Here is a 15015-nt window from a genome sequence, read left to right on the forward strand (position 1 = left end):
TTCTTTCTTTATCAGTGATGGCATGATGGTATAGTGGCAGTACAAATTAACCCTTGTGATGTGTTCTTTTGAATTTGTCCTTAGCATTGGAAAATCCAAGGAAATGCGCATTAATACACAAAAAAAGGATTCAGGAACATCCATTGAGATTGCTCATAAACGCTCAAAATGACTTGATTTTTGTTCGATAAGTGTGTGTGGTTACTTGTGTTGTGTGTTGCAGAAAAATAAAAGGTTAACTTTCTGTCCTATACTCGATCGTATCCCTCCACTGGCAAGGACATAAAGGGGTGTTTTTTTTTTTAATAAATATCAAAAGGAAAAAGCATGCAAAACTGTTGCGGGGAATAAATGGGAATTATTTCAACCTAAATTCGTTGTTATTCATTCGAAGTGGAAGAACGAAAAAATACAGATACAATATAAAAAGGATTGTAGATACTTCACACTTTATTTTCTATCCTTTAATTTTTTTTATTATTAAATTGAGAGTATGTCGAATCTAATCAAGTTCATGCGGTGCACATAGGTAGAATGTTAAACGACGGCGGGTTTATTCCCGTACATAAAACAGGCTCATGTAAGTATACATCAAGATACGATACATGGTTACAGCAGCAGCTGAAGTAGAAAATATGATTTCCCTTTCGGAAAAAGGTACGAAATAAGGAAACTTTTTTACCCCCTGTGCTCTTATGGCAATAGCACCCATGGTGACATATTTTGATGGTGGTGCGCGATTATAAACGAAACATATTATATTTCGATTCGTACACATGAACTGTGAACAGCCAATATTATGAATACAAAATTACACGTTTTATGAATTTTTATGAATTTATTTTTTAAGTTCCTGCCGATTTGTTGTAAGATACAAAGATTTACGATATTGGAATTTAATTGAATTTGTTGGTGTTTTTTTTAAGATAAGAATCTTTAATTTCGTGGATAGATAGATATGTATAGAACTTACCGGGATCTGATGTGTCTAATACAGGTGCCTGTTGTGATAATGGTCCAGGTGTACTACCAGCGCCCGGCGATCTAGCATCATCGTTCATAGCGCCGCCGTATGACAGGGATGAACTAGGAGGCCGCTATTTTTTTTAAAGAAGAAAGAAAACAAATTTTAGTTAATGAGAGTTTCTTTTTTAATACATTTTTGGAAATAATAAAACAATTAAAATTAAAGCATGTAAAAATAAATAAAATTATAAGCATGTAAAATATGTATTTTTGAATAAAAAACATTTATTAAACGTCAGAATAAACTTAGATGCAAAGTTTATGATGTTCATTTTCTATTGTATCAAGTTGCCAAAGTTCTGCATACAATGTGCTTGATGCACGTCAAAGTAATCAATAATCTATCAATCTTTTGAAAGCCACATTATCAAAGAGCTTAAGACGATTGCAGATGTCTTGAATTCATTCTAAGCGGGAACAGCTGACCTATTGCAAAGAATTTACGATACTCCAAAAGAGCTTCATTCTTGTCATTGATAATCAAAGAAAGAATTTAGTAGTCGTTGTTTGAAGTAAAGAGTTGTTGTACCACTCTTAAGTGAATGCCAGTAAAATCAGCTTTTAAGTAATCTCTTCAAATTCGGAACACAAAATGTTAGGTTCTTATTCAATCTTATCAAATAAAAGATTGGTTTAAAGCTAGGCAGGGACTTGGTTCATGGTACAACCATACACCGAAAAGTCAAAGTTGAAGAACCCAGTGGGTGGATACAGAAGGTTTTCAAATGAAAGAAAAGAAAACGTAATGAGGTCAAAAAAGTTCCCGGAAGTTTATTTCTGTTAACCTTAAAAAACTTACGATATGTTGTAATGCATATAAAATATGCTTATAGTGGCTTTAAATTTTAACCAAATGTGTTAGGTTTTTTATTTAAATCAAGATAATCATCAGTTAGTTCCCATTTTGAAAATAAAAACCAACAAACACCGGAAATAGTTGTAAAATAAAATAATAAAATTCTTTCAACCTCAACAACAAATTTGTCATATTTAATGACTTGTTTGAAATTTTGTATTTTAACAAAAAAGCTATTACTAATTTCTTCTCACAATTACAACTTATTTTATTGTTTTTCTTTGTGTTTCAAAAATCATTATCTAATGTCCAAGACTTATATCACCATCATAACACCCACTCTCTTTTAAAAAAAAAGTCCACCCAAAAAAGTGATGGAGGGGGAAAAAGGTAAAGGTAAGTAATAAACCCATAAAGGTAAGTTAAATCAAATAAAACGTTTCAACCGTGACCATCATATAACTCCTTATAGAATTAAACAAAAAAAAAAAACAACAAACTAACCAACAATAACAAAACCAACAGACAACAACAAAATGCTCATAAAATGATTAGAAGAATATCTATCTATCTACCACAAACCCATAGCAATAAAATCTACTAAATCGCTTAGCCCCCAGGTTGTTGAGTTTTGAGCGAGGTCATAAAAGTAAAGCGATTGCCCATAAAAATTATATACTGTAGATCTATCTATTCTTATACAGCATAAGAAGTGGAACTATATACATATATGTATATCCTATAAACAAAAATAAGAACAAAACACTAAAGTGCTACCGAAGTGAAACAAATTATGTTTCGGGCGCATTCTTAGATGATGTGGCACCATCATAAAGGATAAAATATCCCATAGATACTATATCTTTACCGGTATAATCTTTTTTCTACCATATATCTCAAGGCGGCAAGTGTAAATAGGTACACCTTGATCGTTCGGTGAAATTTACAAAAACAAAAAAATAATCAAGACCAACAAAAAGAAAAATAAAAATACTGCAAAAGGGTTTTTATATATGAACCAGAAAAAAGTAAAATAAAAAAAAACATAAAATATCATAATTCCATTGGAAATTTGATAAGGTTTTGAAAAAGTTGCAAAGCCGACACCGATGCCGCCACCGCCGCCACGGCAACGGCCACTATACTCAAAGTAAAATGATCTTTATCCGCGTGCGCACGAGATCAGTTTTTGCTCCTTTTGCGGGTTTTAAGTTTCAAATTACACCCACATTTTTTTTCTTCTGGTTTTTGTTGCATAAAAGTCCTTCTGCTTAATTTACTTAAAAATAAGATATAGACTCCGATTTAAGAAAATATACAAAATTATTTTACCTTATTCGCACCCCACATTTATCCTTTTTAACTTTACATATAGATTTACTCAACAATCTAAAAGTGGCAGGTGGCAAAAGTATCTACCTTTGTTTTTCATTTTCATAGTCATCTTATATGCTACCATACCGCGACAAAAGCTTCGTGCCGCTCCACAAAGACGACGACGATAACGAGGACACGGGGAGACTCCTTGGTGACTTTGAATATAGTACATATCTATGTGCAGAATGATATACGAACAAGAAGTATCTAGTAAGAGCTTAAAGGTTGTCTTATAGTATCTTTTTATAATATACGAATATATATATATATATATCAAACGATAGAAACGAGACGACATCCTTTTTCAGTAATTAAATTTGTCCTGGTGATTTATGACACCTAGAGAGCGCACAAATGGCGTGTTTTTCATTATGTGTATCTATCTTAAGTATCTTTTTTTTGAAGCAAACGACAGAATTAAAAAAAAAATAATAATAGAAGAAAGCACAAGAAGTATAGAATAGATGGTATCTATCTAAAATCCCACTCTTCCTAACCTATCTACGAGTATAGCTACGTTAAAAGGTACTCGCGTATACATAATACGGTAAGCAGAATGTAATAAGTCCTTTAATTGAAGTAAAGTGGAATTTTTTCTATGTAATCCTTTTATTCCCCGAGTATATAGGAGTATATTTTCTGTAAGAATAACTTGACATATTATCTATTATATGGATCTCTGTCTATCTATCTATCTTAACTATCTTCTTCGTCTTTATTTTTTTCCTTTCCTTCATTCTTTGGCACCTTTTTTTAAGAGGAAGAAAATATAGAGAAGTTGTCAGGATTAAGTCCTTATTTTAGATATTTTATTAAATATTAAATATCCTTATAGATATTCCTCTTTCTTTCTCTCTCAATCTATATCTATACAAGTAAGTTATACTATCATACCTTTATCTGAAGGAAGAACAAAAAGACAACATCAACATTTTTTAAGGAGCGAACGCGATATGAATGGAAGTGAAATGAGTTTTTGACACGCTTATAATTTTCCAGTATCTATTATATAAGTTAGTTAGAAAATTTAAGCGCGTCACATTGTTTAAGTATAGGTAGAGGTATGTATTGCATGTTATTTTGTAATATTTGAATCATGCGAAGGACAAAACAAATTAAGGCATATTATACGAGTATAAACTTTATATTATACAACAGTTATGCAATACAACATCACATAGAACATCGAAAACTAACGATTGAATTTGTTTTGTTTTTGTGACCAATTTTTGGCATTTTATTAGCTAATTAGATTGATTTGGTGGAATTTTTGTAATATTTTTGTTTTGTATCTGAAGGACAAAATAGAAATAAGATATATTTATGGTGAAATAGGGGAGTAAAGAGGGTTACTAAAAATGTAAATTTTTAGTTTTATTTCAATTATTTCCACATTCATTCAATTTAGATCGGATCCGGATTGGACTTGTATTCATTAAATTTTAGATTATGACTCATCCCTGATCCGGATTAGCTCTAACATTTCATATAGCTTATAATTTTCATGTTATAGCTTCCTACCATGAACTTTTCTCAAGATTATACAACATATTGTATTTAGTTCGGATTATCGCTCTGCACTTTTTCCAGGTCCGGATTAAATTTTCACAATTTTTTTAAGATGCTAATAAGAAATCAAAAGTTTTCGTCCATGAATTTTTAAAATGATTGTTCGAGATATCTAAACCGGATTATCACTCTTCATTTATCCTGGATCCGGATGAAATTTTTATATTTTTCCAAGATATTAATACAAAATAAATAAAAGGTGTTACAAAAAAATACATATTCAATTTGAAACTAGCTTACTTAGAAAAACATTATTTTTGATTCTTTGTAAAAGTGTCACATTTGGCTAATCCGGATTAACTCCAAATCTTCCCCCCAGCTCGCGCTTTAATTTCATAACTAAACATTTCTTGTCATAAGTTGTAAGTAAGTTGAAGTAATTGAGTCGGTGTACATTAAAATTAAGGCGAAATAAAATAAATAAAATATAATAAACAAAAAAGTAAGTATACGCCCTAGTGTATTTTTTTACATTTTTGTTTTGAAAGCATAAAGCTACGAAATAGCTTTCCAGTTTCTAAGATGTTTCATTATACATGAACTTAGCAATCTAGGTTGATGTTGAGTTAGTTCGCACAAAATGAGGTGGAGTTAAATTTAAAACCATATTAAAAAGGTAAGTATACGCCCTAGTATACAATTTTTTTTTTTTTTTTAAAGCAATATAATACGAATGAGCTTTTAAATGGTTAAGGGATTTCACAATACATAAATAAAGCAGTCTAAGATGATGTTAAGTAAGTGCACAAAATATGTGACGGTGTAAAACATAAATAAAAAGCAAGTATACGCCATAGTGTACAATTTTTAAATGTTTATCTGTAGCGCTAAAAAAATTGAATTTGCTCTGCAATGGCTAACAGATTTTATGAATATAACAAGATCAGGGTTGCCACTTTACTGAAAATACGATGTATCTTCTGTGTTAATATTATAACTGCAGGAACGATTACGTTTCTTCTTTTACACAAACAAATTTAGACATATTTTTCGACCTTTTAATAGTTCCATTGTTATTCATTGTTGTTTAAACTTAACAAACATCGTTTCATTTTCAAAAGAATTTCCGGTTGAAATGAGTCCAATTTCTAAAACCCATTTACGGATCATATATTATATGATTATATTTTATCAGGTATAAAAATAACACAAAAGCAATTAAGTATTCAGCAAAGCTTCATCACCAGAACAAAACGAAAAAAAATATCTCATTCAAGTAATGCCTTTCAATGTCAACTTATTGAATTTTTGACAAACTATACCCACCCATATAGCAAATCATCAAACAACCTATTCCATACAAATGGCGTCTTGTGAACCAAGCTTTAAAAAAATATTCTCCCACACTCCACACATGTCATCGTTCTAATAATAATAATAATCAATATTTTATAACAAGCGCGCTTTTTTATCAAACAAACCACAAACTTACAAAAAAAAATTATTAATAATAATTGATATTCAAAATTCATTTCACAATAATATTTTGTAAAATACCACATTAATAGTGATTCTCTCGCGTAATTTTCGAAAATTCCCTAACTCTGTTCACGGTGATCACCTTCACTATGGATCACACGAGTATACATACCTACCTATCTAATAATATCTCCAAGGCAGGTAGTGACTTTGGACAACAACAAAAAAAAAAGCCCAAAACATCATACGTCGTTATAATCAGAATTAAACTTCAACTTCAACTTGAACAGCAGTTAAAGCAGCAGCAGCAGAAGCAGAAAAGTGCTTATCGGCTTCTAATATATTGCGACGAAATAAAATCTCAATATTCCCAAACGACTTGTGTAGGGTCATAAAGTATATAGATACTTTCATGGCGAGTGTGTGTACAATAACTTTTTGTTTTATTAAAAAATAAAAAGTATCCCAGCCAAACAACCAGACACCATTAGGATTCACAACTAAACATTGAAACGTTGTCTGCATAAAATTCATTCTAATGTTTGAAACAAAAATACAAATCGACGAAAAAATCATTTAAAACATTTTGCGTTCACTTGAAGACCAAACGAAAAAAAAACTTCAACTGCTACGTGGTGTAGGGGAGACTTCAAAAACAAACACACAAAAAACTCAAGAAAAATTACTTTAGATACAAGAAAAAGCTACAAATCTATCTTCTCTATTCTTGTCATCATCGTGCGTCGCAGTCATATTGTCGAATGTCGAATTCGGTTCTCCGTCGTCGTCGTCGTCGTCGTTGGTTTGGTGCTGTTGCGCACGCTAGAAACTATTTCTATTTAGTGATGGTTTCGATGTGCAATCCCTGAACTAATATGCAGAACATGTGCTAGAGTCATAATGCTTGGGAGGATATTTTTAGTACTACCTAAGCCTCTTCTGATGGTTGAACATAACAACTAAAAGACGCATCGTACCAATGCTGACGCTGAATCTAACTTTGACTATCTGACGCTGACGCACTCAGCACTATCAACTAAGCACCAAGAAAGAGAGAAACCAAACGATAGATGTCGACATTCTGTCTTTTGGAAGGACATGAAAATTACTGTTTAGACAAACGATGACAGCTTGTTAATGTTTAACGAGGTTGGTAATTTGCTGCGATTTCTTTTTATTTTGTTGTTGCTGTGATTTTGTGGAAAAAGAAAGGGCAGCCAAGCACGGCGGCAGCAGCAGAGACAACATCAACAGCAGCAGCAGCAGCAGCGGTGGTAATGCGTCTCAGGCTCATTTAATTTTCTAATCACACTTAGATTTATGGATTCCATACCACAGTCAGAATAGAGTCTATATGTTTGTTGCAAAAAATTAAAATCGTCTGCTCCCAAGCTCCAAAACCAACCTTCTACCACCCGACGAAACCTCCTTCACCTTCATCGCAATAAGAGACATAACGTTTGGATGGAGAAAATTATGAGTACGCTAAGAATTATGAGTATTTTCGATATGAAATGCACGTATCTCCGGTCAGACGGACATACAAGGCAGCTCGCAGAGCAGACCTTCAGAGTTCGCAGACAGAAGACAACCATAGGAGACACAATGCCCGAAGACTGTCAGGCCCAAAACTACTTACTAACGTACGTACATTGTGTATGAATTTTCAAACCAAACCGTCTCCAGACAAGCTTGGTTGTCGCGTTCAAAAGTCGTCATCTGCATATAGACTTTCTTCTCATATTTGAATATGTAGAGGTACATAAATTTGTCTTCAAAAACTTTGTCGTCCTCGCTATAAAGGTGTAGATAGGTAAGGTTGGAAGAAATGCAAAAGAATTCCAAAACTATGAGAAGTCTCTTGATGATGATGATGGATCAAAAGAATATAAGAAGTCTAAAACAACAACTCTCAGAACTCAACAATATTTTTGACAGCTTGTATAATCCATCCATCCATCCATATGTATGGATGTAGATAGGTGTAGAATAGGCTATATGGTGATAAAGTCAGACTTATATGACAGTATATGCTATATAGTCTGATGGCGGTCTAATAATTGTATGCGCGACTCGTTCAAAACGTCCGCAATGTAACGATTTTTTAATTTCGCTCCATCTAATCGCGCATGAATGTCCAATTAATTTTTTTTCTTTCTGCTTTTTAATTTTTATTTAAATTGTTCTTTAATTGGAAACGATATACAACAATATTTTATATGTTTTGTTTTAATAAGTGTCGACGTTGTCGTTGTCGTCGACCAAAACGCGATACTCGTGTATATGTAAAATGGTGAGAGAGAAAGAGGTTTTTGAAGACGGAAAAATTATTGATAATAATAATTATTGTTCGTAATAATAATGAGTCTTGGATTTTTGATTTGGGCAAAGTTATGGGACTGTTTAAGTTTTGAAGAAGGTGTGTAACAGAGGGAACTTAAGGAATTTTGTACTTTTTCGTTTATGGAGCTTGCCGTCGTTTGTTGTGGTCGTTTTTGAAGACTTTACAAGCTAACCATGTATAGAATCAGACGAGGAATTAATTATGAAACAAAAAAATAAGGTGTATCGGCTGACACCTCTTTGATGTTTCAAAATTACCTACAAGTAGCGGTATCTTTGCTACAGGGTTTTATTCGCATGCACGTAGACATTTTTAAGACGAGATGTTGCAAGAGGTCGAAAAATCTTCCTTGTCATTAGTTCAAGCATGATTCAAGCTTTACGATCAAGGTCCTTAAAAATGAGGGAAAACTTCTTTGAAAAAATTACTTTTTCTAAAGTTTTTGATAAGCTCAAAGATCAACTAAACGCTAGAGATTTTTGACATTTAACCCCTTCTAGTTTGAAAAAAAATAAAATTTAGCTACTTGACAATATTCATCTAACCTTCAATATTCTGTTCATGTTATTTCAGTATCTTATTTGTTATTGAAAAAATGGTAATACTTGTTAGATTTTATCTAAAAAATAAATTAGGTGGCTCAGCAGTCCGTAAAGAATCAAGGCCTATGGACTTACAACTCTTAACCATTCCTGTGTGCGAATAATTGCAGGGATGGAAGGGTTCCACAGTTGTATATGCCGAATCCAAACGGCTGACATGAATAACTCTTGGAGAATTTTTCAATTCCTCGCAAGAGGCAAGACCTGTGAATAAAACTTCAGGTGGCACAGGCAAGGATCGAACACAAGACCTCTGGCATGACAGTCCAAGGCACATAACATCATGCCACAGGTACTTTTTACTGTCGTACCTAAAACTTAGGGAAACACTGAAGAATTATTTCCAAAACGGGTCTTAACAGAAAACCACAATATAATTTTTAAACAAAAGCAATATATTTTCTTCCAACCAATTCGTCGCCTTAACAAAGGATTTTGAAGCATATTTCGAAGAAAAAAATCTCAAAATCGTGAAAGCGTAACACTCAATGTTTTTCAAAGCTTCATTAAGTGTCCTATAGCTATAAGCACTTTCCCGTTATCTTAAAAATAATAATAATTTCCGAAAAATGAGTGAGATTTGAAAATGTTTTCAAAATACTATGTTTCCACTTAGGATCAAAAACTCAGAATAAGGTTTTTTTTTAACATTCCTAAAAAGGTACGTATATTTCAAAACATCGACCTATTTGGGTGAGGTTACTTTAAAGTTGGTGCCGAGGATGAAGTAGGATACTCTTAGGCCATTTTTTTGGCATATTTTGATACCACATTTATCTCGAGGTTGTCTTCTGAGTTCAATGGAATGGATTTGAGTCCCTTAGGTTAGGTTAGGTTAGGTTAGGTTAAAGTAGCTGTCCATGATGGAAACGGACACACTTAGGTAAGTCTAATGGCCCATTGTGATACCACATGAATCTTGAGGCTTTCTCCTAAGCTCAATGGAACCAGTTTGAGCCCCTTACGAAACGTGAGGGGCTGATTATGCCGATATGATTTAGATCATTAAAGAAGAGTTCTCCTAGGTAGTTCTTGCGGTTTTGAGTCAGAGAAGTGCATGAACAGAGAAGGTAATGAACTGTTTCCTCCTTTCCTCGGCCATATAGCTTCTGTAAGTAATTTGAGAATACGCCTAGCAGCGTGACGTGCTTTCCTATTAGACAGAGTCCGGTTATTACACCTATTATCGAACTTTTATGCGATCTGCCTAGAGATATGAACGCTTTAAATTTAGCGTTGGCCAGATGTTTTTCGAGACCTGGCACGTGGTGATGTTTTTCCACCTGGTGCCTGCACTCCTCACGGCGTTTTGCATTAGCAACAGTGTACAAGTAGCGATTGGTATGCTAGTAAGTGCCAAAGGTGCTAGGATGGCCTGCACTGTACCGTTCCTGCCGAGTTCATCTGCTTACAGTAACATGAATTGTTTCTATGTCACGGCACCCAGTCCCTTACAAAAGTCATTCACTGAATGTGATTGAGATCGTTAAGAAGTCTTGCGTTTTTGAGTTAGATCAGTGCATGTACAGAGGAAGTGAAGAACTGTTGACTCTTTTTTCTAATTTTTACCGCTTCTGTAAAAGCCATTTAAAAATACATGTAGCCACTTGGCGTGTTTTCCTTTTAAAGAAGGCCTATTTATGACACCGATTATCAAGCTTTTATGCGATATGCTTAGAGAAAGCAGGCACCTTGAGCGCTGACCTGACCTTAAGCTTGTAATTTAATACAATTTTACCAAAAATACTCCTTCAATGTATCGGAAGTTAATTGTTAAAACTAAAGATTCAGACCTCTTCGGAGAAAAACAGGATCTGTTAGTAAGAACACAAACTTTTTTATGTCAAAAATCACTCCAACGAATTTATCAAACAAGTTTTAGTGGAGTCAATATGCCTTAATTTTTGAAACAGATAAACTTTAGTAACGATTAAATAAACTTCAATAAATTGGTCTTAAAATGAACCTAAATAACATAAGTCTCTCATTTTTGATGTCAGTAACTTATTGCTCTAGAAACTGTTTGAAGACAATTTTGCAAATATCAAATAAATAAGAAAAATAAAACTAAAGAAAAGTGGGCGTGGTTACATCCACATTTCGTACAAAATAAAAATGGCGTTCTCATAAAACCAGTTTCAGTCTTGAAATTAGAAACAAATTGATTGAGTACGAATATTTTTCAAGTATGTACTTAAATCCCATTAATTTAGTCCTTAAACAATATTGAAAATGTACCTCTTCTCTCTTTTAAGTAAAAATCATAGTAAGTAATTAAAAAACACACTTTTCATTATATAATGAATTTCATTAAAATATCTCCTTCGCATCTAGTCCCCATAGTCGATGGGTATCTACACCCTTGCTATACAACTATGAGTAACATTAAAATGCTGACATTATCCTTTTGGCCATAAAGAACACTCCTTTAAAAACCACAACAACAAATTGTTGTTTTGTGTTTAAAAAAGAACAAATCACGCAGTATGGAGTCTTGTCTCATGTGATAATTTCTTACATAGGTTTTATTATTTTCTTATTTTTCTTAAAACTCTCCTGGAGGACGATGATGATGGTTTGTGTTAATTTTGTGTGTTGTTTGTCCATCGAAACAAACGTCCTCGCTTAGTTCGTTCGCGACTACTTCCATTTTGCACTTTGCGTGCTGTGAATTTTATTATTATTAACGAATAAATATCATATCTCTATATGTCCTAAGTTGTATGCATACTCGACTCGTATTGCATTCGTCCATTATTTTATTTTGTCTTAAATGATTATTATTCAGTTTTTTGTTAGTTTCAATAATTTATTTATTTTTTATCTAAGTTTGGTGGATCTTTATTGCTTTTTGAGTATAAAAAAACACAAGAATCACGAGTACGTTACGCATGCCCATTGCCAATTGCCATCATCAGTAAGTTAAGTACTAAGCGCCTTTTGCAACAAAATAATGTATCTTTTCCTTTTTGACGCGTAAAAATTAAATACATTGCGCACGTTATGCCCTCCCTTGCCCTTTTTCTACCCCTTCTCGTCTATTTGTTTGAATTTATCATGAAATTCAATGATATAAAATAAAATATGCGAATGTTGTGCAGTAATAATAATCGCTTATATAAATCCTTTGGCAATGATTATTGTTTGACATTTAGTAATGATTTTATTTTCGCATGATGATGATGATGGGTTATGTGTGAGGTAGCATATGTTTAATAAATTTTTCAAAAAAAATAAAATAACTTATTCAAAATATGCAATTTGTAAACAAAAGTGAATTGGAGACATGAGTTTTTGTTTTTTCTGTCTGATCGAAATATTTGAATTTATAGTTCAGACATTTTTTGTTTGATTAAATGGACACAAGTTGTTGCCAACATACGAGTAAAACAAATTTTACTAATTTAAAAAAATGGCCATATTGCACTTAACAGTAGTTAAATACGGACAATTTTCAGCCGTTGACCATATTGCACTTTAAAAAAGTGAAATAAGGTCAAATTAATTTGAGAAATAGGAATAGCTTATTTGTAAGGTGATTAGTATGTAAGGAGCCGTTCCTTGGCTTTATTTAACGGTACCGGTTTAGTAAGGACTTTATAATGAATCATGAGAAATTTTGAGCATTTAATTTATTTTGCGACGTTAATGATCTTATGATGTTAATATCACCAATCTATCTAAATGTCCCACGTTCAATACTATCCAAGAGGCTAAAGTAAGTTGCAGGAGCACCAGCCCAGATATGGGAGTTATACTCAAGCTTTAGACGTATATAAGTCTTGTAGATAACAGTCAGATCAGAGGAGGAGAAAAACTTCTTGCATTGGCTTAGAAAACCCAAACATCTTGCGACATTTTTGGCGTTATGGTGATCGTTCCACAAAAGGTGAATGATGTTACACATACCGAGTATATAGAGATGTTCAGTCTCCTGGATGCAAGTGCCATCTATTAATAATGGTAAAGAGGGTATATCTCGATTTAACGATACATCATTGGGTTTTCGAAGCATTAAATTCCACGCGGTTTTTTAATCCCTAGTGAACAATGCTGTTTACGTTGGAATTTAATGAGTTTTTCATATTTTGTCGTTGCAGTTCCACATCCAAAGAGGACGGTTGTGAATCTGGAAACGAATATGAAAAGCTAAGAGAACTATCCTCATCGAAACAATGTATTGGATTAGAAGTAGCAGACAGGAGATCGTTCATAAAAATGAGAAATAGTGATGGAGATAGAACAGAGCCCTGGGGCACACCAGCCTTTATTTAGTGGTTTTCAGATCCGTCCAAAACAAATTGTATTGAACGGTTCAAAAGAAAATTTCAAATCGAACGAAGAAGAAATTCGTCAATACCGAAAGCACAGATTTTTGATAAGAGAGCAAGATGCCAGACTTTATCAATGCCTTTGAAGTATCAACTGCAATAATCTTACTTTCTCCAAAAAGATTTGTTTCACTGTTCAGTGAGATAAACCATGAAATCACCAGTGGACCTATTGCTACGAAAGTGGTATTGTCGGCCTTTAAGAAGCTTCGGTTCCTCAAGATTTTCTTTAGCTGATAATTAATCAGCGTTTCCACGACCTAAGAGAGAAGGCATGTTAGTGGTATCGGTCTTTAATTTGTGAAAAAAGAAGATTCTCCATTTTTTTGGGAATGGCTGAACAAATGCAGTTTCGATGGAACGAGCCTAGAAGAACGGGATAGATGGAAAAGCTTACGCAGTGGTTTTGCAACCGTGGAAGAACACCTCTTCAGAATAATAGCGGGGATATTACCTGCGCAAGCGGATTTATGAATGTTGAGATCTTTAAGAACTCTCGTCACAATTCGAGTACGAAAAAAGATTGGTCCCATAGAATCATTTACGAGTTCAAGAACTGGGGGAGTCATGACACTATCTGGTAAGGTGGAATTTTTCTAATAACTTGACCTAACTTAAGGAGTGTCCTTGTCAACAAGCATAGGAACCGAGGAAAAAGAAGAATTTCTCACGGTTTTACGAATGACTAAAAATTCTTCCTGCCTTTGGGACATTGCATTTGTATTAATTTTATTTGAACTTATTATATTTTAATTTGTTGTATTTGTGTTTATTTTTCATTTTATTTGAATTATTTTTCTTTTATTTTCTTTTTTTTTATTTCATTTTATTTTATTTTATTTTTTTGACTTTATTTTGTTTTATTTTATTTTTGTTTAGATTATTTTATTTTATATGAACATGTAAAATAAAATAATATATTTTATTAAACTTTATTTGTTAGTTTTATTTAATATAATTTATTTTAGCTTATTTGGTAAATTAACATAATTTTACATTTTTTATTTATTGTATTTTTTTCTAATATATTTTATGTTAGTTTTTCTTAACCATTAGTATTTAAGTTTTGTTAAGTTTTTTAAAACCATTTTTTGTATTTAATTTGAGTTTTTGAGAGAAGCTAGTTTTGTTATGAAAATTCTTCTCGTTTTCAATCTTCAATCAAACATTTCAAACAAAATTTATTAAAAAAAAAAAACACTTTCAAAAAGCAATTTGCTTAAAGCCTAAAACTCAAAACTTTATCGATTAAAAATTACCCTAATAATCGATAAATTGGAACATTCACAAATCTATAAAAAATCATTAAAAAAAAGATTTTTTCTCCCTCAAACAAGGTCACTACTTAAAAAACAATTAAATTTCAATTAAAAACAAAACAAATAAAGCAAAAAATTATGTTTATTAATAATTAAGTGCTTAGAATTATTATCACACATCTTCTTGTGATGGTAATTAAAAGATATAGACACAAAATAAAACTTGAACTGAATAAAAAATATAAAATTAACATCAATTAAATGTGCAGTGCATTCAAGTGCGTTTTTCCAC

The 15015-nt window shown here is 32.5% G+C and overlaps 1 protein-coding gene across 1 annotated transcript in view; it reads right to left on the reverse strand.

The window, feature by feature from the left end:
• Window positions 1-15015, reverse strand: part of LOC129953776 (homeobox protein homothorax) — a 332104-nt gene that overhangs the window by 195951 nt on the left and 121138 nt on the right. The window contains exon 7 of the mRNA XM_056067233.1: window positions 974-1097. Coding sequence (XP_055923208.1) covers window positions 974-1097 — 124 coding nt within the window. The remainder of the gene's footprint in view (window positions 1-973; window positions 1098-15015) is intronic.

This window comes from Eupeodes corollae, chromosome 1, assembly GCF_945859685.1.
Source record: "Eupeodes corollae chromosome 1, idEupCoro1.1, whole genome shotgun sequence".
Lineage (NCBI taxonomy): Eukaryota > Metazoa > Arthropoda > Insecta > Diptera > Syrphidae > Eupeodes > Eupeodes corollae.